Here is a 24,028-nt window from a genome sequence, read left to right as displayed (position 1 = left end):
GGGAGCCCGAAAGCCTCATAACTCAACACCAGCTCATTAGGACGCAGCTACTCACCGACAAAAGAATGAGGGAGGGAAAAAAAGAATGGATGTGCTAAACTTTATGGTACAAAGTGCTCTTCACTATGTGTCACATGGAACTACGTGTGTGTGTGTGTGTGTGTGTGTGCGTGTGTGACAGTACGATCCAGCTGTTGCTTCCCCCAAATGAAAGATTACAGCGCTTGTGACTGTGAACTGTTACTCTGATTAGGATGCAATGGCAGCAGCATCCTCTCCTCTACTCTTGCATAAATTCAAAAACACTGACCCATAGTTGTGGATAATGACCTGGAGGACATCCATGTCATTGTTAGCATGCTGATCTTGTCTTCTAACAATGCACAGAGTGAAAGAAATGGACCTTAAAAGAAAGAAAGAAAAAGAAATCACAAAAAGCAGAAGGAGCATCTGCACTGCCACAAGCAATCTCTACGTCCTTTGAGTGCAGATATATTTAGACATGGCATTGTCTTCCATTACCCTCCATTTATGAACAGACAGAGATGAACTGGCTGAGTGAGAGGAGTTACCAAATCTCATGAGATATACTCCATGCCTGAACTCTTGACAGCAACATCAGTAAAGCATTCCTTACTGACTGGCCAGCATAAATCCTTCTGTGTTATAAGAGAACACAGCACATAGACTAGCGCAAACTATTGTCCCCTTACAACAAAGGGTTGGGAGCCTAGACAAAGCTGCACTGAGTTTCCATCTCTCAAAAGCTTGTGTTTTTTGTGGTTTGACAGCAGCCGTGCTTTATTTGTGCAGTGTCTGTTGTTAAACTGAGGTGTTAAACATCACCCACAGATCTTGGGGTTGGGGTTTATTGTTTATCGTATAGGAGTCGAGTCGGTACACCCACCAACACCTTTTCTTTTCTTTTTTTTTTACCACCTTGACCAAATCATCTAACAAAATTCTGCACTGGACTGACATTATGGATGAAATGTGCAAAAGATATTTGAGAGAGAACGTACTTTTCTTTTTATTCATGCTGATGCACTGAAATGATGAGCTATAGGCCATCAGCAAGACTAAAACCCCTACAGCCACGCTAGCAGCTCTGTGAGACTGGACTTTGGCACAGTGTTGCTTTGGGATAAACACAGCTTTAATCAGCATGCTGCTGATGCTCAGTGTGTCAATGCTAACATTCTGGTGTTTATTTACTATTTGAGTACTATTGAGTCGAGCCTGTAAGCAAGCAAAGAATTGACACTGAACTTGTTATTCAGTAGAGTCGAACTGAAGTATACTTAAGGTGTTTAAATTTTGACAGTAGTAGCTTCCAGACACTGAAACTTCTCCTCCAAGGACCATGATAACTGCAGCAAAATTTAACAGCAATCCAGTCTTATTGCAGTCAGGATATTCCACTCTAAACCATAAATGTCAGCCTCCTACACAAAAAGTCATTAGGGTTCATCCTCTGGAGACCATGAATGTCTACAAATAAATTTCATGGCATTCCATTCGATAGCTGCTGAGATAGTTCAGCCTGGACATCGCTATCCCTAGAGCCATGCTTAAAAATACTAGTACTGTATGCACTGTATGCAGATCATTTATCATATGTTGCATAAAAACACATGTCATCTTTAGAACATAATCCTAAATACACATCCAGCAATGCAAGAGTTGGGAGTATGTAAACTTACAAAGATTTTAGGGGGCACAACTTTGTTATTTCTGTATGTGGCACTGGCAAACTGCTTTGGTTTTTTAATCAGACCAAAAAGGGGTCATGGTCAAAATCTATTAACCACAGCTAATAAGGACACTATAGCTAATGGAGTAAGACATTAAGAAAAAAATATGGTGGTTGAGACAGGGGCTCAACCTGTTGAGAAAGTGACTTTCAACTAAATATCTGAAATTGATTAACATAAAGTTTCATATATGTGACTGTAAATTTGTTGACTTAATAATGAATTATTGTAAATAGGTTAATGATAAGAAAGAAAAACCCATCAATGATAAATTGAAACTATTATTTTCAGACAGAAAACTACATTATTTAAGCACATCAGAGCTTCCATCCTTTAAGATGGTTAAGATTGGGGCGGTGCGTGGCGCAGTGGGTAGAGCGGCCGCCCCATGTAGAGGCTACAGTCCTCGCCGCAGGCGTCCCCGGTTCGAATCCCGCGTCGGGCAGACCTTTCCTGCGTGTCATTCCCCCTCTCTCTGCCTCCCCATTTCCTGTCTATCTCTACTGTCATCACTATCGAATAAAGGCAAAAAGCCGAAAAATATATACTTAAAAAAAAAAAAAAGATGGTTAAGATTATTAATAATTTAATCCTACAAACCAAGAGAATGACCACAGATGCATGGAGAAGTATAAGAATCATGTCTTTGCTCATGGAGTGCGCTATTGTTTTTAAGTTAAAAGTATCTGCAAGTGCAGCTGTCGTTAAAATTTCATGTTGATATCTGGCCGCCTCCGAGGGAGGTAGAAAATCAACCCTGCAGCCTGATTCAGGTTCTCTAGCTCCTGGAGGAGGAGGCAGATAACAAGAGCAGCAGCCTGCCATTAATACATGCCAAAACACCTACTAACGATTTAATTGAAAAACAATCGGATAAGGAAAACTATGTAATTTATATATTTTTTAAAAAGACTGTACTTCTGATCTTATTTATCAAATACAATTGAAACACTTTTGTTGGTGATTTTGTCCTTTCTATCACATGACAATAAACAACTCTTGGTGTCTTTTTTACTAAAATGTTTTCAGATTATATTGTACACCTCGAACCACACACAGACCACCTGTTTATATCCACAACTAAATGAATCATTTATGGAGACCCACTGCTCACGCAAAAAGAGGCAAAACCTGCCCTTTGCATGAGGTACTCACAACAGCTGCTCCATTTATCCTCTTCCTGTTTTATACACCTGCAGCCAAAAGGGTAGGCTATTTCTTATTTTCAGCACAGGCCGAGGAACAGTACTATACATGTTTCAATACATCATTTGGATGCAGATGATTTAAACTTTTATATTTATAGCTCTACTCTTCAGACTCAGCACAAAATGACATGATTGATGAATGCACTGGGTTCTAATAGATCATTTGTTGTGCACATTCGCGTAAAGATTTGTCTTAATGCCAGGGCAAAACTGAAATCACTGTGGAGGTGACCTTATGCAATGCAATGCCCCGCTGCTGCTTTGACTACATGGCTTGCACAGACACAGATGTTTCTCTTCCCTGCTGCTGCATTCCACAAATTGTATTGATTCCTCTCCCTCACAGTAGCTCTCTGTTTGACTGCAATCACCGATTTGGGTGTGATAGGAACGAGAAAAAAAAACCCAGGAGCTGCAAGAGTGACAAATAGACCACCAAACAAGCCACCATCCTACGCACAACTCCCAAAAGAACTGAGACTGTGCCGTCTAAGTCCAAAAATTACAGCTACTCTCCATGAGTAATATTTTAGCAAACAAAAACAGATAGGACTCATCCAGCTCTTTGAGGATTACAATTGACATATGACTGGAAAGCTTCTGCAATGAGTATGAGAACGACTGTTATCGTGTGTGTGTGTGTGTTGGATGCTGAGCTCAAACCCTGATTAAATCTGTGTTCACTATCACACACACCTACATCCTCTCAGCGTGAGCGATGCAGCCACTTAGAAAGGCACATTATTCATAGTTTTGGCCTCTGACTGGGTTACAGTGCTGGCTCTCCCCTGCTGTGGCAGAGACCTATGGTACATTAGCGCTATACAGTAGCTACAGCAGGCAGAAGAAAAACCCTCCACAACTTGCCTTCACTTGTCTGGAAGAGTAAGGCAATAAGAGGGGCTCAGAGTTACCATGGAGACTGAATGAATCTAGTGGTGTTTATCCTCTGAATCACATGTACAGTATCATACCTGAATAAGAGCTCAGCCAGGCATCTAACTCAGGGGTTAAAGTTTTTTTTTTTTTTTTTTTTTTTTTTTTACTGTTGGCTTGTTTCACTTTGGGGCTTTACAAGTGCTACTGGAGAGGTTTTATAGCTCTCTGTGTAATGAAATGTTTCAGTGTCATCAGACCTCCAAAAGCTTCAACACCGAACTTTAAAAGCACTTTACATATTGAACTGAGACGATGCTGCTGTTAAATGATGACAAGTCTTGTTTTGCGGTCATAAAATAAAGAATTTCAACTATCTAAAAGGAAAAATGAAAAAGAAACGCACTCACCTTGACAGTTACAGATGTGACTTCCAGGTTTTGAAAGCTGGACAGCTCAGAGCTTAGTCGGTGCACAAATATTTTTGCGTAAAAGCAGAGAAGAGAACACAGACGGAGAAAAAAAAACCCAAAAAACCACACACACACTTAAAATTACAGCCTGGACCAAACAGCCTGCCTACTCCAGTCTGACATGCACACACACGTAGGCTACCAGCCGCACTCTCTCAACAGCATCAGTTTCCCCAACCGCTGCGCGCAGGGAGGAGGGAGGAAGGGAGGAGGGAAGAGGAGGAGAGGAGGAGGAGGAGGAGGAGGAGGAGGTGGTGGTGGTACGTGAATGGCTGAAGTCAACTCCAATTAAAATGCAGAACAGCAGCCCTGCGTCACCTGACAGGGGCGGAGTTTGTGTCACTGACAGCGTCCTTTCCGTGACGTATTAGCGGAGGACCCCCACCCCCTCACTAAAAAAAAGCAAGGACAAACCACGGAAGACACAGTCAAACTCATCACTTTGCAAGTCAGTCATTTAATTATGGATCCTTTTTAATTATCGCGTGATTATTGCTAATGTATTTCAATCTTACTTTTATTTGACTTTCATAAATAACAAGGAGAATTAATAATATTATACGTCATAACCAACATAACTACTGTGTTGGAGGGTAAAATGAGGTCGAAATCACCTAAATGACCAGATAACTCAACGTCAGAAACAAGGGATGAACTTGGAGGGGGGTTGGTGCTTAAAATGATCATATGTCGCCACCTGCTGGACAAATAGCTCAGTCACAGGTTCTCAGTTGTAACATGAGAATTATGAAATACATGTCGGTCTAATCAAAAACTTCTTCTGAAACAATTGTAATTATAAAAAAAATGAGCATTAGCATAATGACTAAGTGACTAAGCAGGTTTGAACATTTACGTGACAATGGCAAAAGAAAAAAAAAGGAGGTTTGATCAGCAGCAACAACAACAAAAATGATGAGAACAACAAAAGCACAATCATCTGCATTGCCCTTTAGAAGCTGCCTCATTAGAAATAACCTCACAACTTGAGACTGTGTCTGCAATATTCAGCAGGAAAATTGCACTGGTCCATTTTGCTGTGTGGGCCATTATTATAGGATTTTTTTTCTTTCTTTCTGAGTCTGAATGAAAAGGTGTTACATCACTCAAGGTTGCAGGCTTGCTGCTCAAGGACTTACTGTCACACAAAAAAACCCTTTCACAGCGAGTCAGCCTGACTGCAACAGATTACGTGTGAGAAGGCATTTTGTCCTTTCACACTGGTGGAGCTGAGACCGTCTCAGCACCTACAGTACAACAGGGGGAGGAGAGGCAGATTCCACAACACAGGCAGCACAATGCTTTGTGCAACTCTGTCACATTTATTTAGAGGGAGGGATTATCAACTGCATACAAATGTTCATTAGAAAGGTTATAGTACATACAGTACAGACCACAATTTTCCTCTGTGCAGCATTATGAATTTACTGCTGCAGAATATTCCTTTTGTGTGAGCCCTGAAGACTTTGAAGGCTCTTTCTTTTCTTGCAATCAGCTGCACCTTATGGGAGCCTTATATAAGTCTATTACTGTAAAACATATCCAACGCTTTAATAAATGTTGTAAATGAAAATGTGAAGAAGCAAAAAGCAAATTAACATGAAAATGAACACAATGTTTGGCCCAACAGTTTACTTACAAAATCCTGAGCAAGAAGCAAATTGAATAGAACAAATTTTATGCTTTACAAGTGTGCTGAAATTTTTAAAATAAATAATTCAGACTTTAATATTCAGGCTGCCAAGAAAATGTATTTCTCTTTTATTTTAAGCTGCTTTGAGTTGCTTCATTGTGTGAATGATGAAGGGCTATAACCTTCTCTTCTGAATTTGACCAATCTAATTTTTCAACCTGTGTCTTTTAACAGAATGTCGGTCACGTGATGTATTTTTTTTTCTGAATGTCAGACATTTGAATTTTCTATATGGGATTGTAAATCCTAAAACAAAAACAAACAATAAACCCTTCAATTATGTTTCACAAGTTTATGCTTAAGATGACACCAAACGTTTTAATAGAGGCTACGTCAAACCACATAAAACAGCAGATTACGACTTTATTGTACAATATTGCAGAAATTGTTTAAACTTCAATATTAAGTTGTAGCCACTGGTAAAAGTATTTAAATTATACTTTGTTCTTGCATAGATGAGGTCATGAGGTCATCCGTGGAGGTAGTAGCAGTTGATCCCATAGAAGTTGTGTTTTTTCCCAGTAACTACATTGTCCCGCAGGTCCACAGCAGCACGAATGACAGAGCTGTTAAAGTTGCGATGAACTTTTGATTTACTGAATGAATTTTGAAGGTCCAGGAGGCTGAGCGCAGCATTTTCTCTACCTGTAGACCCAACTCCGTCCACAGGGTGAACACCAGGGAGGACTGGAGGCCTGAGCAGGATGCCGGGGCTGGAGATACCGTGTGACGGTTCTCTGACCTCTGGTAGTTTTTCCTGCTGTGAAGCAGCTCTTGATATTAACACAGGATGTGAGTCAATATCTGCTAGGTTTTTGGGAAAAGCTGACTGACTGTGACTAGATGAGTTTACTTTATAGTACTGCCTTTTGCGGTTCGGTTCATCACAGAGATCAATCGGGCTTTTCTCTCCCTGGGAAAGTGGGCGGTTGTTCAGGTCCCGGGGTTGCTCTGTGTCTGTTATCCAGGCAGAGTTAGCCTCTTGGCTGCTCTGTGACATAGATACTTGCATGAGACTTTCATCAAACTGGACTTGCCTGCTGCTCCCTCTCCTCCTGTGCTCCCGCACAAGGCTTTTGCCCTCAGTTTGTTGTTTGTGTGAGACCTCCTGGGACAGCTCAGTGCCCCGTGCTTCAGTGGAGCTGGTGCTGTTCTTTGATTGACTGTAGCCCTTTGGATTTAAATCCGCCTCATTATGCTTAGCTGTGATCTCCTGTGGCCCACGTTGGTTTATAGTAGCTGTAGCAGTGCCTTGCTTTGGAGGTGAAGATGGATTTTTGTGTTGAGCAGCAGAGGGACTACAGGTGCTCCTCCCCACACAGCTCCCCTGTCTTCCTCTGCATCCCTGTTTAGGTTCAGAGGGAACAAACAAAGGATTAGACCTTTTTGTCTGTGGGGGAAAGAGCTCATTAGGATCAGTGCTGCATACTGTACATGTTGCTGGAATAGAAGGTTGTTTGCAAGTATTTTACCAGGGGTGCAATATGTGAGTTCATCCCAGTTTGGTCACTTACTCTTTCCTTGAAGTCGTCTATTCTGAAATTATTTGCCGGCCCAGATCCTTACAAAAATAGCAAATGTTAATTCCAGATTATTAGATTATTATTTATTTATAATCACATTAAACAAATCACTGGACTATTTATGACTTTGCAAAATGATTCCAGTCTTCCTATCTTCGAATACCAAAATACTCTTGCATGTGTTTCGCCAGTGTACTGCAAATAATACTAACAGTATTGAGACATCATTACCTGCGTAGTGTATTTGGTAAGAGGTGGCCCATTGTGTCTTCTCCAACATGTTGCTTGGCCGCAAATCCCAGTCATGAAGTTTAGGGTTGGTCATCACTGTCTTTGGAGGACTGTGGGACAACACTTGGTTCTCTCCTTGAAGAGGCTCTATGTGCTGGAAGACATTGTTGAAAGGTTAAACTATGTTTTGGTTCACTGTAGTGACAATGTCCAGACCTGATCCACATGATATGTACCTTGAAATAAGTTCAGTTGTGATTTTGTACAATACAAATAAGATATACTCGACTTTACTCTCACCATCTCTGGCTTTTCTGGAGAGTGGAAGGATGGGAACATTGCAAATCGGGAAATGTGGGATGAATAAGGATGTTCCTTTGGAAAAGCAGCTTTTATCATTTTCTCCCTGTTTTAGGCACAAGGAAATTAAACAAAGACAAAGTGAATCATATGAATGAAGGAAACATGGGGCAATTGAATGCAAACAGGGAGCCTTGTAGAAAGTAAACAGCCCATTGGGCTCAAGCACTCACGCTATATTTATATCAGTTGGTTTTGGTATCCTGAGAAAAGAAACAAGATATTTATTATTTTGTATCTCCACTGAGGAATGGATTTCTGTTGGATCTGTTAGAACTGTGTTAGAACTGCAATGTTTTCTGTACGATGAATCAATGACTATACTCACAACTGGTCGTTCAGACGAACTTTACTTTTCTTTTTGCCAGTTTTGCTATGGAGCCGTTCACTGGTGATATGTCTATCAAAATAAAGTAACATTTGACGTTTCATTTTAATACTGCGTCCATGCTTTTAATTTCTTTGGAAAATATTTCTAAACTCACTCAGGTATGATGGCACCTCCATAGCCACAGTTATACCAGCCATGTAAATCAGGTGGGATGCTGTGGTTTAGTAGAGACTTGGGCTCCATCTGGCTGCCAGAGCTCTGAGTCAGAATAAAGGAGGGCGAAGGGACGACAAATATCATATGAGGACAAAAATGCAAGAAATAAAGCCTAATCCATGGTGACACGTTGTTTGCTAATGTTTCATTGTTTTATAATGATTCCTAATTCACAACAATCTACAGTATCATGAATCAAATCTGCCCTATATGAGTGATACATTTTAGCCTAGCAAAGACGGATAAGATGTTTCATCAGACATGTCTTTACTGTCACACAACCAACCTGATTCATAGAATAAGTACCATGGTGAGTAAATGAATCACACCTAGTATTAGCCTATATCTTGAGCTATAGAATAGAAATAAGAATACACTTAAATATCAAACTAATCCAGAGAAGTTTTGTTTACCCTCCTGATGCAGAAAGCGTGAGCAGTCAACTCGGTCCAGACGGATAAGAGTGAAAATGTTGAAGGCTTCGTTGACCGTATGAATAGGACTCCCTTGTTTTGGCTTGTGAGATGGGTTTGAGCTTGTGGGACAGCCAGAGTGACGGTGTTACACGAAACAATATAGGATCAGAGTGAGTGAAACCCAATCCAGCCCACAGCACACAGCACATTGTGTGTGTAAGCAGAGGTGTGGCTTAGAAAACGTCGTAGTATAACACAACTACTCATTTTGTCTATATTGTGGAGGCTTGCCATCCAGAGATAAAGATGTTCTGCTTATGTCAGTATTTTCATATCCAGTGGGCAATCAGTGCTCACTGCTGCACGTCATCAAGCGTTGGTCTGATAATATTACATGTTCACACTTTGGTGACCTGCATGGGGTGGAAAGAAAGCCGAGCAGGCTGCAACCAGCACACGCGGACACCAGATACGAGCCGTGTGCCAGTGGTGTTTGGTTACAGGAATCATGTTTCAATGTCTCCATTCCTATGTAACATAGAAGTAGCTCTGCATCTGGCCTGTGTGCCTTAGACACATGAAGAGACACAACTTGTTCAAAGAAACTTTCCAGGCAAATCTAGAGGATAATTTCTACCTGTGAGTTGTCATGTTCTTGTCTCGATTTAGAAATTGCGTGCTTATTATGTGGAACATCTTCTTCTAGGATTAAGTAGCCAGCTAGACGTGCGCTGTCCATGGTGCTGTCGTTACTTTCTTCCTTGTCTCTGGGGAAAAGAGCCATCTCTGCTCTAGACTACACATCAAACTCTGATGAAAGTTAAAATGACTAAGAGCGACCGTAATGAAAAGGAGTTCTCCTTTTTGAAGAAAAAAAAAGAAAAGCTGTCTATGATGAGACTTAAAAATGAGTAACCTCATTGTGTCAGTCATAGTGAGTGAAATAATAGTAAATTAAAACATTAAAACAAGCCCTGGCTTTGTCCAGGGACCCCAGGAAGCCTGTTAGTCTGATAGTAAATGCTATTGAATCAAATCAATTATATGCACTGTTAAATATAAACTCACATTAAATCCCTGACTCCTCTTAATAAGGTCAGTATAATATCAAATAGTCATGAGGAAATTCAAGTAAAAATGTCTTAAAGTATTACTTATTATGAGTTTACACCCAAGAAGGGACTAGAGGACTACATTCACAGCTGACTCAGCAGATTCTGCTTCAAATGCTGCTATAAGTCCCAGTTGGTGCACGAGGTACCCAACACTTAAAACCAGTGAGGGGAGGACAATGGGTGAAAAAAAGAACTACAAAAATCCCTTGGGTGAAATGACCAGAACTGATGCTAAACTAACTTCAGCAGAAAATAATGTGTTCATCCCATTGATCAAAAAGTATGAGGTCTTTAAAAAAGGACAGCACATGATCTCCCTCCCATTCTTCAAAACATCAGAAACCTGAAAACTGCAGCTAAATCCCAGTTTTCAATCAGCGCACAGCTGAGACTTCTAATCAATGCAGCTGTCTTTCCTTGGCTTTTCAAGCAGCAAACCTTGCCTTTTTTGTTGACCCTCACAAGACCCATATTCTGCATTCTGCTTTTTAATTGGGATTCCCAAGAGACCTTGTCCAAAGTCTCAGCAAAACACCCAAGTCCTATCAAGCAGGCTAAGCTAAGTCCAGTAACCAATTACCCTGCTCTGCCCCAGCGGAACAGCCGCTCTTCGGATTACATTTCCTTCTGCTGCATTATAAATGCGCCACAGCCTGCAGTGATTTCCCTAATATTAAGTTATTGTGCAGATTCAGGTTGATGCTTAATGCCGTCAGAGTTGCACAAGCAAACAAGAACTCAACTTAATCTCTGGTTATTGTTGCCTCATCGATAACCTCAGAAATGTGGGGAAATTAATTCATCCCTTCTCTGGAGAAAAAATATGTGACATGGGTTATTTTCTCCATCCATGTTGCAAATTGCCAGTTTAACCCCATGGGTCAGAAACCTGCCAGAGGCCCGAATATCAGCTTTGTGCACCAACGACCCCAGAAACCAACTACTACTCCCAAAGTACTATTTGGCCTCAGCTAGAGATTTGCTGCATTACTTTCCATTTTGTAAATAGATTTGTAATACTTTTATTTTGGAAGACTCACCAACATATTATAATACAGTATAAACTGAGACTTAATGAACAGTTCGAATTAGATGTTGTATTTCAGCAAATCTTCATAATGAAATGCCCCTTCCCCACAACAACCAAAAACAATTTGTGAGAGGATTTTCTGGTGGTTGTGGTTTGGTTACATTTGCTTGAAAACAACCATCCAAGGGTACAGGGGTCTGAGGGTACAAAGAGTCTCGCTCTTTGTACCCTCGACCATAAGATACCATCCTGATGCCGTCATGCCTGCATTGCCCATCTGACAATCTGCCCTCGCCTTGCTGCCAGAGCATGAGCTTCCTGATAGAGTGGAGACACAGAGAGGCTCATGCTGTTTCTTTCATGTGAGCTGCGAATGAAAGAATAAAAGATGAACCTGTGAACCTGCACCTCAAAGCACACAGCTCTGGAAAATCTTTCATTAATTTCATGTTTCAAAAAAACACACACATGTCACAACCACAGAAGTACCCACAAGTGAGTAGGTATTTGTACATGTTCTTGTGTGTGAATATGGTGAGTGAATGTGTGGGAAGGTGAGTGTGAGGAGGGAGGTAGGAGTAAAGAAGAAACAGTATTGTCATGTTATAATCACAAGGCCACTTGACTCTGAGGTAACGCACAGATGTGTTTATCTCTAATGGGAACTACTTTAATACAGATCACATTCATGTGACTTCTTTTGATATTAAGACATGAAGAGTCGTTTTTCCTCATGCAACATAAGGCAACAATCTATACGGGAACAGATCTATAATAATTTTTCCTTGGCTGTTTTCATTCTCTGTCCATCTATTCAGACCTGTTCTGTGCCCTTGAGTTACTCACAAGGCAAGTTAATGTGTTAGTTGGTCCATGTGTCTACCTTGGAAGAGCAAGCCTTTCAGCCTATATATGCACCTATAGCTGTCATTGTATGTATGTACTACACCTTACCCGAGTATATTATGCCTATTGCACATTATACATACATACATTCAGAATAATGCGCCTTGTCTGTGCGTTTTTACGTGGAAATGAAAAAAATTCGTAGTCGATTTGAGTGGAGCCGTGCACAGCGTGTCTCTGGTGGTATAGAATAAAGAGAGCGAGTGAATAGTCTACCCTTGGTTTTTTTTTTTCAATTTTAATAAGGAGAATAAATAGGCGTATATAGTATAGCCTAGAAATCCCCAGGGACGCTGTTCAATCTCACTTGACTGACAGTTGCAGCTCGTTTCTCAGGCGTCATCAGTCCGGTCTCAGATACTCTGAATCCATGTGAGCACTTCTGCTCCCAGTGTTTCAGGGAAGAGCGCGCGATGGACTTGCTCCTGTGGGGCGACTGAATTCATGTTTTGAGGACATCACTTCTCTGAGAAGCTCGGCTCTATAGCCGCCTTAGCACCCCTCCTCCTCCTCCCCCTCGTCCTCCTCGTCGTCCTCCTCCTCCTCTCCTCCTCTAACTCTTGTTCTATTACACTTGAGTGTCTCACTTGGTCCTCACAGCAGCTTTCACCATGACAACGTTTGACTTCTCGGATGTGGAGGCGTTTTTGGACTGCCATCCGGATCTCTTCGAGGAGTATCTCGTTCGGAAGGCGAAATGTGATCAGGTGAGCAGGTGGTTGAAGGAGCATCAGCCGTCGAAGGTGTCCACGGCCGAGGAGAAGCGCGGCGCTGCCATGGACCCGCTCTGGCCGACCAACCCAGACGGGCTCCGGCGCAGATCGTCCCACATGGAGCTGCGGAGGAACTTCGCCCGGTCCAAAGCCACCACCGCACACCGCACCTACGACGAGCATGTGAGCCTGAGCCAACACGAGTCCCAGTCCAGCATGAGGCGCCGTGCGCTCCTGCGTAAAGCCAGCTCCTTGCCTCCGACTACCGCGCACATCCTGAGCGCCTTGCTGGAGTCCCGGGTCAATGTGCCCCAGTACGCGTCCAGCGCCATCGACTACAAATACAGACTCAAGGAAACCAACGAGAGGGAGTTTTTCCTGGAGTTAGTGAAGGATATCTCCAATGATCTGGAAATGACGAACCTGAGTTATAAGATCCTGATCAATGTGTGCATCCTGGTGGATGCGGACAGGTGTTCGCTCTTCCTTGTCGAGGGACCCGCGCACAAGAGGACACTGGTGTCCAAATTCTTTGATGTGCACTCAGGCACCACAGTCAGACCATCCTCCAGCACACTGAACTCCAATGAGGTGCAGGTGCCGTGGGGAAAGGGTATCATTGGATATGTGGCAGAGCATGGAGAAACTGTAAACATCTCAAATGCATATGAGGTAAATCTGCACATTATAAGTATATGTACATCTTCTTATGCTCAGATAAGAGTGAGTGGAGCTATCAGTGTATGACCCATGTGGAAATCAAATCTGTTTTTTTCCCATCATAAATAGCAAGTCCTTTTTTCAAAGGTGCTCTGTTGGTCACATATTCTCAAATGTTCTAAAAGCATAGTACACATTAAATCAGTTGTGTCAAACCTAATGCTGCTGCCAGGGGATACTGGGCAGTACTGGGAACAGTGTCCCATCCCTCTGGGCTAAAAACTTCAGCGCATGACTGTTTGTTCAACTTGAAGAAATGGGAGAAAAGACACTGCATAATTACCTCAATTATATCACAACATAAAAAGTTCACTCTATAGTAGTCAAAGAAAAAGGGGGAAGGAAAGCAAGCGTTATAATTCTCACTGCTTCCCACAAGCTAGACCTCGTCTTATATGCTACCAGTTGCTCACCACATCATTATAACATGGCCCTGGGCTGCTGGGGAGGCTAAGGCAACACAATGATGCGGACCCCCACCACCCCACCACCCCCCTGAGGTCTATTACCGCAATAGTGTAGATACAGTATGTGTCGGGGGGTATTATAGTTTTCTGCTTATAGTAAAAACAAGAGGCCTCCTGCAGAGCCGTGAATTTCCACAATCGAGACTCTACTGCGCCAGAGCTATTTTATTCCAAGTGGCAGATTGCAGGAATGCTTATGGTCAAATGTGTTGTGAGTGTTTGGATGGGATTACAGATGTGAAATATATGTCTATAATGTGCTATCTGCTATCTACCCACTATTCCAGGATCACCGCTTCAGTGATGAGATAGACAAGTTAACAGGCTACAAGACTCAGACCATCCTGTGCATGGCCATCTGTAACAGTGATGGGGAAGTCATAGGTGTTGTACAAGCCATCAACAAAAACCCCATGGGCACCCCGTTTACTGAGGATGATGAGAAGGTGAGGTTTTACTGTGTTTCCCTGCTGAAAAGAACAGAATTACATCTATCACATTCATGTTGAAAGGGGGTTGTTCTCACATTCACGTATTATATTGGCCATTTATCACATTCAGTATTATTGTAGTTAGTCTGACCATTAAGGGCATTTTGGACATGGAGTTAAAATTGGATTCTTGGATTCCTCTGCCGCCACCACACACACTTATTGCACAGAAGTGCTGGGGCCATGCAGCTGAAAACACAGTTGGTACTTTGAATCTTTTTAATAGCTGCAGAGACGGGCAAAGTGTTCCCTTGGAAGTAAAATACCAGCAAAAGTGAGGAGGTCAACCTCTTACTCAAGTGTTGGAGCATTAAATATGTCTGCCTGTGCAATATATACACACACTTTAAGAAACACATTTTGAGCGGATACGTTTTCAATTGCTCCCTGAGCGATTCCCTTGAAATGGGTTCACTAGAATCTGAATGTATTACAGCTTCATTTATGGCTCCACAGCTTATGAGTACAATTTCATTCCCTCCACTTTGTTGATGAGCAGATAATATATTGTGCTGTGAAAAGTGTTGGCTTCTTGTTTAAGTGCGTAGCGAGGAGATTAAATAGGCTAAAGTGCACCTTTTGACTCACCTCGGGTGAATATATAATAATAGTAGTAAAGAGAACAATCCAGGAAACCAAATACACAGAGATGCTGGTGCAGCACATATTTGTAGTTTGTAGAAATCATTAGTTCACTTAGTTCTGGCTGAGTCTACAGTTGCGCTGAGACGCAACAGTTTGTCCACAAGGTGGCAGGGTAAAGTTGTGGAACTGTATTTATTCTGAATTCATAGTTTGTTCTCTGATGTACACTTCAAAGAATTCAAGTTTGTAGTCACTGCTGCATTATTTTAGGACGCAGCATGAAATATAGCTAAATCAAAGCAACTTCTGAGTCTGTACCTTTGAGCAACAATGAACATAGAAAACACAACCATCTCCATCTCTCATCTTCTTTAGACATTGTAAGGCCTTTGATGTCTTACTAAATACAGTCTTTCTCTTAATCGATACACAATTAACAGTGAATCTACAATTCTCTACCTTTTTGTTTAACATCCAAATACCAAACATTAGAGATCACGCGTGCCTCTAACCGCTGTTGTGTACTTTTCACTCAGGTGCTGCAGATGTATCTACCATTCTGTGGGATATCGATTTCCAATGCCAAGCTGTTTTCAGAGTCTCGCAAAGAGTATGAAAGGAGCAGGGTGAGGAGCTGTAAATTATACAGTTATAAAAAGATGTTTATTTGTCTCAGAGGCGCTAGTGGGTTAGCATCCACATTGCAGTCTTAAAAATCTTTAATTACAAAACAAAACAAAAAAAAAATTAAAATTCACTATAGCATATCTTACACTATCTATCCATCAGTTTTTAATGAATATAAACAGAGAAGGGTTTCACACAAAACCCTTGTAATGCATCCTTCAAGAACATGGCTTTATCATAAACATTTCATCACTGAATAGCCTAGATGAGATTAGTGTCCTTGCTCGCTGCCTCAGGCTCTGTTGGAGGTGGTCAATGACCTGTTCGAGGAGCAGACCGACCTGGAGAAGATTGTCAGGAAGATTATGCAGCGAGCGCTGACCCTCCTACAATGTGAACGCTGCTCTGTGCTTCTCCTGGAAGACATCGACTCACCGGTGAGAGATCTGGCTCTTAATCCAAAATCCTCATGCAAAGCTCTCCCCCTCTTTGTTTTGCTGAATGTACGAGATATTGTACATGTCTTTTGTTATAGGTTGTTAAGTTCTCCAAGACGTTTGAACTCATGTCTCCCTTGTGCAACATGGACCGTGACATCAGGTGAAATACTTTATGAGAATCAGGTCGTTCATTATTTACCTGAATAGACACAAATAGCTGTGGGGAGCATTCACATAACATCTTGAATATTCCAGCAAAAAGTGAACTCGCTCAATATTAACTGCTGTTCTGGTGGATGTTTAACTGCCTGGATCTGACTATTGTTTCCTGTCTGTGTTATTGGCCACATCAGCATGGAAAAGCTATCTTGTTCCGATTGGCTGATCAATAACAGCATCGCTGAGCTGGTGGCCTCCACAGGACTGCCTGTTAACATCAGCGACGTGTGTCAGGACCCACGCTTTGATGCCGAGGTGTGGACATATAACTCTCTTGGCTAAACCACATAGTGGTACTAGACACAGACAAGACACACACACACACACACACAGTGATTCTGTCCAGTTAACACTGAAGCTTTTACCTAAAATTCACTCAAAGAAAAGAAATTCAGGCCTATAAATGTTTCAACATGAACTTTTCCCAGTCATCCATAATCACCGTGTCCTCTCTTTACAGGCAGATCAGGCCTCAGGGTTTCACATCAGATCAGTGCTGTGTGTCCCGATCTGGAATCGAACTCACCAGATAATTGGTAGGTCGACCAGAAAAAAAAATCAATTTGACTTTAGTGGAAACCGTTGTTGATGCTGTCGTCACTTTTGTGTGTGTGGTTTCTACAGGAGTCGCACAAATTCTGAACCGACTCGACAGGAAGACTTTTAATGATGCAGATCAGAGACTGTTTGAGGTTAATTACTATAAACTTCAATTACATTTTGCACTACTGAGCTTCATGTTTTATTGTACTGGATCATGTTACATGTTTTTGTTCCTTCAGTGTGTGTTTTTTTTTGTCTATTTCTTTCATATGAGTGCAGGCATTTGTGATATTCTGCGGACTGGGAATCAACAACACTATGATGTACAATCAGGTTAAGAAGACTTGGGCCAAGCAATCTGTAGCACTGGATGTAAGCATAGCAGCACGTTCATAAAACTACATCTTTTCTCAACCACCGACAGAAAAACCAAACAAAAACAAATTTCTTTACATTTAAAAAAAAAAAAAATTACACAGTTTTTCACTTTTCCCATTTTTTAACTCCTTTGAAAATATGATATAATAATAAAGCAGGCAAAAAATAAGATTTTACAGATGAATACACAAGTTCCTTACCAGTCACTTCTTCAAACCCTAAGAGCACACCATGAGTATTTTAATTCAGTCTTTTATCTATATAAAGCTTCAGATCAAGCTATTTCTGCAAAAGACCTATAGGCAGGTGCATATAAAATTAAAAAATCCCAGTCATGAGTGTAGTGTCACTGATTAATGCTAATCGTTACCGAGGCTCTTCATGTTCATGAGTGTCTCCGTCTGTGTTCTGCTCCACTGTCCGGTATCTAACCTGAGTGGTTACATTATCCTCAGCAAACACCGTTCTGCTCCTCGGCTATAAATATTTCAGCTGCTTTCAATAGTTCATGATAAATACATGTGCCAGTCTGCTCACCTCTCATCAAAGGCAACACACACTCCTGAATTTCTGTCGCATAATCTTACAACTGACAGATCTTTCTTTCCGTCAAGAGACAGAAAAAGTAGCAGTCATCTGTTAAAAAAAGATCATCTAAGATAAGAAGGAAATACAGATTGCATCAAAATTGATCAACTTTTGGTCTCTCACTATTTTTTTTAATGATTTCTGCTTTTTCAGATGTTGTCCTACCACGCAACCTGCTCCAAAGTAGAAGTTGACAGACTCAAGGTAACCCTCAATGGTGAAGAACACTGAGTCATGGATTCACATTATAACCACATAACTTTATGAAATGTACATAATCTGATGCCTGTCTGTGGGTGAAGTTGTTCACAAAGTATTTTCCTTCCTTTGCTGGCACTGTGTGATTGACAGCTCTGTCCTCTCCCCCCCCAAGGCAGCCAAGATCCCCCTGAGCAGTGAGTTGGGCATTGATGAGTTTCACTTCAACGACTTCTCTTTGGACAATGACGCCATGATTACAGCATCCCTCCGAATGTTTCTGGAACTTGGTGTTGTGCAAAAGTTTAAAATTGACTATGAGGTGAGGTTCCTGTCATGTGTGTTAAGTCAGGCACTAGTCTACAGTGTGCGTGTATGTTTACATACCACCTGTATGTGTCTTCTTGTAGGTTTTGTGCCGTTGGCTTCTGACTGTGAGGAAAAACTATCGGACTGTGGCGTATCATAACTGGAGGCATGCTTTCAATGTGTCCCAGTGCATGTTTGTCATGATCACAGTAAGTCTCAGGACACGGCCAGTCAAGTCAGCTTAATGTGTATTGCAACTTTATTCCAACCAACTGGACTGTTTTAGTGAACATCCCAAAAGTTTCAAAGATACGAAAAATGTTAGGATGAATTTTAGGGAAATGCTTAAAATGATGCACCAGAAATCTCAGATATTTCCATTAAATCAAAAACTGGGTCCTGGGTTTAAATATTTAATTCAGTGTAAACATTGTGGTTCTTCAACGAAGAGCTGGAAAACACTGATACAGAATACATACCGTATATACAAGCTGACAGACAGTGCAGCGCAAGGTTTATATATACGCAGAGGAAAGAGGAAGTTATTAAAATAACAGTTGCTATCGATTCCCCAAAATTGGCAGATTTAAAATCAAAATAAAGCAGCTTGATATTTATCTACATTTTCTCTCATACCAGAGTTTTAGGTCACATGATGCCCCCTTCACCCTCTCACCTTTTATTTTAGTTTGAAAAAATCTAGCAAAGCCAAAACACAAACTTCAATAAACACATTTTTTACTCCTATCAAAAAATTTCCTACCCGATCCTGTTCTATCAAATGACAATAGGTAATAATAAGAAAAAATCAGCATAGTGACTGGATAAGAAGATGTGTATTTGTTTTGTTTTTGGCAGACATCCAGTTTCCAGGATGTCCTGTCAGATGCAGAGACACTGGCCCTGATGGTGGGCTGTCTGTGCCATGACCTGGACCACAGAGGCACCAACAATGCATTTCAAGCCAAGTGAGTGACTCTGGCCTGAAGTATGACGATAAACATAGGTCCGCAGGTGATGGAAAAAGTTTCACTACTCCTACTTTTTCCTGCAGGACAGGTTCTGCTCTGGCTTTGCTCTATGGGACATCGGCCACACTGGAGCATCATCACTTCAACCACGCAGTCATGATCCTACAAAGCGAGGTCAGGAGCAACAAGTATTTACTGGAATTTGAATTTGGTGTGATACAACAAGACTTGCTCTGAAATTCAATTTAAATGGATATTTGGATTTTTTAAATTTTATTTTATTATTGATAGAACCATGGCCTAGATACACTACTTTTTAAAATATCAGCGAGTGAGGAAAAACAAAACAAAAAAGAAGGCAAAGGTTACAGAAATAACAGTCAAGTCAAATTATAGGCCAATGGCAAGTAGGAATCTCTGTATGCTATCACAAGGATTAACATATGATATTTCTCATTAGAATAAACCTTCTTTCAATGTCCTAAACCTAACATATTTGCAGTTTCCACCATCTTACTTTTTAAGTGGTAGGCCTAGCCACAGTAAGAACTACCAAATGACTGTAATGTCTTAACTTTATTCTTTCACATATTCCCTCCACATAACTGACATGAACATCCTAATGGTGGACTTGCTAACATCTATCCTTAGCATGCCCAAATAACACACATCTTAACAAGAAATTAACATAAAATAACACAAACACAAACATAGCTACTACCACAAAAGCTGATTTAAAACAAGTTGACCATACATGACTACTGAGGTCTTTTTGGAAATATGCTACATGACTCAGAGCACTGCACTCTTCTCTATTGATTTCTTTTAGCAGAGGACAGAGAGAGTCTATAGTCTATAGCTAATTAACATTGCTAACAGGAGCTTTATTTGACAGTGAGCGATGACTTTACCAATGCTTTGGCTTAGGGGATGCATTTTCGCCACTATCCCAGGTTATTTTTGTGTATGTGGCTGCTGTATACTGTTGCATTTTTTTCCCCAGGGTCACAATATCTTTGCAAGCCTCTGCTCAAAAGAGTACAGCAACATGATGCAACTACTGAAGCAGGCTATTCTCTCCACAGACCTTACTTTGCACTTTGAGTAAGTGATCGTCCTTGTGAAGTCGATAGCAAGATTATATGATACATTTTTTAATGCATTTTTTGTATTAGTTTTATAAAGTTCTATTTTATACCAAGTGCTTGTGTGGTTTTAACATTTTTTTGGTGTCCTTGACTGTCTCTCTTCCTTGTCAGGCGCAGAAACAAATTTTTCGAGTGTGTTCTGTCTGGAGAATTCAGCTGGACAGATGAGGGACACAGAGAAGTTCTCAGGTTTGATCTGTTTTGTAAAAATGTTCTGTGCCAAAAAAAAATCTCTTTAAAGGTGAAGAGCAAAATAAGTTACTAAAAATTAGCCTTGATGTCATCCACAGGTCTATGCTGATGACAGCATGTGATCTGGGTGCAGTGACACGTCCTTGGAAGATATCCAAACAGGTGAGAGTTTCTCACCCCTGTGATTTCTTGTTTAGGGCCTGGAAATGTAAAAAAGACAAGCTCTGTCTGGTTGAAATGGACTTGTTTGCATAGTCTACGCTTTTTATAGTGGCAGTCTGAGGCTCCAGAAATGTGTTTGTCTTCCCTTCCTTCCCCAAAATAAATGCTTTGATACCAGTTTCCCTGTGGCTCTCAACCATGATTGTATTACGAGAAAGTTCAATAGGCTTAGAAAATGTATTCATCAGTTTTCTCTTTGGTCAGAAATACCTCTGAGATTGTGTCAAAAAAAACAAAACAAGACTTAGCCTACTTAAAAAAAAAAGTCCTTCCTGTCCTCCCTTGAGTGCCCAATGTGGCGAGACTTCTCTAAAGCTTTCAAAATAAACTTCAGTTTAACCAATATGGTCTTTCAGGAAGTGTTTGATTTATGTAGGTTTATTTGCAAAACTCAAAGAGGTTTGTGGTGTTTTTAAGCTATTTTGCCACAGTTGTATTTTCTGAATCTCTGGTGGTTAGTCAATAAGTAGTATGAACTATCATCAGAATGACCACTTCTATGGAAGTGATTCCAAAATAGTGCTGGTATAACCAATGCTATACTACTTTAAGTTAATGTTGAGCAAAAATATAACAAAATGGATGTACCCCCCAACTCTGAGCCTACGCTTTATTATCAAAATGTTACATTATGTTTTAGCAAGATCATGAATGAATAATAGTGGTCTATGTTGCTGTCCCAAGGTTGCAGAGCTGGTGACGAGCGAATTCTTTGAGCAAGGTGACAGGGAGAGGTCTGAGCTTAAGTTGACCCCAGCAGTAAGTTAGCCAGCTTCTCTACTTCTATACTTTACTGTGAGTTTTCTGCAGCACACATACTTCTATCTCACATATATCAGCATATACCGACTACCTTTTTCTGGGAAATGATTTTGACAGTTGTTGTTGGCCATGGATAACAGAAGCTTTTCAACTTCCTGCAGGCCATATTTGATCGTAATCGCAAAGATGAGCTACCTGCCTTACAGCTGGACTGGATAGATGGGATCTGTAAACCACTTTATGAGGTAGGAAACCCTCAGTGTAGACATAAACCTTTAATGTTAAGGTGTTATTCAGAGTTTAAATCAACCATACCCTCCTCTGTGTCTCACAGGCACTGCTAAAGCTAAACAGGAAGTTGCAGCCGATGGTCGATGGGATTGATGCCAATCGAAGGAAATGGCAGGAACTCTGTTTGTCCTATCAGCAAGCAGGCGGAGTCTCAATGTCCGATCAGAGTAATGACTCAGATCTGAATCTGGAGTCCCAGGACAATGCAGAAGCCAGTCACCACCAAGAGTCCACACAGACTGTGAAGCCAGTGGAAAACGCCAAGTTTGGATCAAAGTCTAAGTGCAATCTGAAGTGCAGAGCGAACAGAGATTCCTGTGATGACCAACCAGCAACAGCTGGCAACACGACATCAGCAGGAAAGAAGTAAAGCAAGCCAAGCGTTAGGGGTCATACATTAATGTGATATTCTAGCACATGCACTACCCCAAATGATTTTTAAAAATCTGGGTTAATTTAATCAGTTTTCATCTGCTGAGCATATTGCTTCTCCAAAGTGTCACTGTGGTTAAACTCAGGAGGGGGAATAAACCCGTTTATCAAACTCTAAAGGGCAGTTTCACCAACATACCCCCACACCAACCCAAACACCAACCCACCAACTTTTCCACCCATTGTATACCTACCTACCTACCTACTTAGATAAGAATGAGTGTATACCTTTGAAACCAAAGAGGGCCACTTATTACTGTAATATTTTGAATGGGAACTGCCTCAAAAACACAATCCCATTGGAATGCCTTTACAAAACAAAAAGGAATCACTGTGATTTCTGTCTGTCACATAGATTGCCATCATGAATGTAGACCAGAGCCTTGATCTTGTTCCTCAATGTTGTCTTACCTCAGTTGCAAATCTTTGCATGATATTGTATTTTAGTGTTTGCAGGTGATCCAAGCCTTCAGTCGTCAACTTGTTTTGTGAGCTGCATGTTTGTATCATGTGTGCATAGCCTCTTAACTCCAAATGAAAACATGGGGGAATACAAATGAGGGGATAGTTTACTTAGTTGACTTGTTTATACTAATTATAGACAGACACAGATATATAGAAATATTGACAGGCATTTGTATCGAATGGCCAATCTACTTTCTCTTTACTTGTGCCAGTGACTCCATGACTACTGTATGTATTGGCTGAGCAAAGTTTGGCTAATATCATTGTTCAGTGTATATTTCAGAACTGTGCACAGCACCAACAGCATTTCCGTAAAAACATCCATGAGTTTCTCTCTCCTTGGGTAGGAAGGAGTGCAGGAGTGTAACTCTCTGAAAACTGAGCTATAGAGGTCCTCAGTATTGTACAGTGTATAAAATAATGTAAAATTGCCTACAGTTCACATAAAGCAGAATGTGTATATAATTTATGTAACCATTAGTTTCTGTTAGAGATTTGTAATCCGGACAGCATGCTGTACATGTTAAACTGCATGTATCATGTTTGGTGTTGACACTGGACATTATCTTGATGCCTTTGACTGCCCTATGAGATTCTCTTTGCATGAAATTACTGTAAGGGAAATATGTGTAACGTGTTGTTACGTAAGTATTGTTGCTGCTTTATTGTTGTTGAAAAGAGATAAAGATTTCTATTTTCGATCACAGACTATAACAAAATAATACATTCATTATTTTTCATACACTTGACTCTATATTTATGCAAGATGTAGAATTGGCATTTTCTCCTGCTATTTATACACTGTCTGCTAAAAATACATTCTTAGACAAGAAAGTGTCACATTTCAGATAAAAGGGAGCAAATTTCCTCTGGTTGGTTTTGTGAATAAAATGCTGTGGCATCAACACTGATGTTTCGTGGTGTTTTTTGTTTTATTTTATTTTTTGTTGTATGTATTACAGTCAAGTCTGTGATACACATACTGATACAGGTGAGGCAAATGAAATACACTGGGATTTCAATCCACAACGGTGTGAATACACAATATACAGCTGTAATTGACAAAATAAATACATGAATAAATATGATAATTACACATGAAGCTACAGAAGCATGAAACAGCATTTTAATGGTG

The 24,028-nt window shown here is 40.8% G+C and overlaps 3 protein-coding genes across 3 annotated transcripts in view; 1 reads left to right on the top strand and 2 right to left on the bottom strand.

Moving 5' to 3' along the window:
- osbpl3b (oxysterol binding protein-like 3b) overlaps positions 1–4,443 on the bottom strand; it is a 30,103-nt gene extending 25,660 nt beyond the window's left edge. The window contains exon 1 of the mRNA XM_083988920.1: positions 4,249–4,443. The gene's annotated coding sequence lies outside the window, so the exon portion shown is untranslated. The remainder of the gene's footprint in view (positions 1–4,248) is intronic.
- Positions 4,444–6,473: 2,030 nt separating this feature from the next.
- spmip4 (sperm microtubule inner protein 4) lies at positions 6,474–8,749 on the bottom strand (the record flags this gene model as incomplete). The annotated part of the gene is made up of 5 exons (XM_083990291.1): positions 6,474–7,349; positions 8,059–8,164; positions 8,292–8,321; positions 8,447–8,518; positions 8,604–8,749. The coding sequence occupies 5 exons, from the start codon at positions 8,747–8,749 to the stop codon at positions 6,474–6,476; spliced, it is 1,230 nt and encodes a 409-aa protein (XP_083846417.1).
- A 3,994-nt stretch (positions 8,750–12,743) lies between these two features.
- On the top strand, positions 12,744–22,366 carry pde11al (phosphodiesterase 11a, like; the record flags this gene model as incomplete). The annotated part of the gene is made up of 20 exons (XM_083990290.1): positions 12,744–13,517; positions 14,320–14,478; positions 15,645–15,734; positions 16,032–16,172; positions 16,271–16,335; positions 16,529–16,649; positions 16,855–16,930; positions 17,019–17,086; positions 17,217–17,309; positions 18,057–18,107; positions 18,277–18,423; positions 18,512–18,619; positions 19,269–19,378; positions 19,465–19,555; positions 20,385–20,485; positions 20,641–20,718; positions 20,820–20,883; positions 21,628–21,702; positions 21,867–21,950; positions 22,040–22,366. 20 exons carry the CDS (start codon positions 12,744–12,746, stop codon positions 22,364–22,366), a joined length of 2,823 nt encoding a protein of 940 aa, XP_083846416.1.
- Between the last annotated feature and the right edge of the window lie 1,662 nt (positions 22,367–24,028).

The sequence above is a fragment of the Trachurus trachurus genome, assembly GCF_905171665.1.
Source record: "Trachurus trachurus genome assembly, chromosome: 16".
In the NCBI taxonomy this organism is placed as follows: domain Eukaryota; kingdom Metazoa; phylum Chordata; class Actinopteri; order Carangiformes; family Carangidae; genus Trachurus; species Trachurus trachurus.
This window is presented reverse-complemented; position numbering and strand designations above follow the sequence as displayed.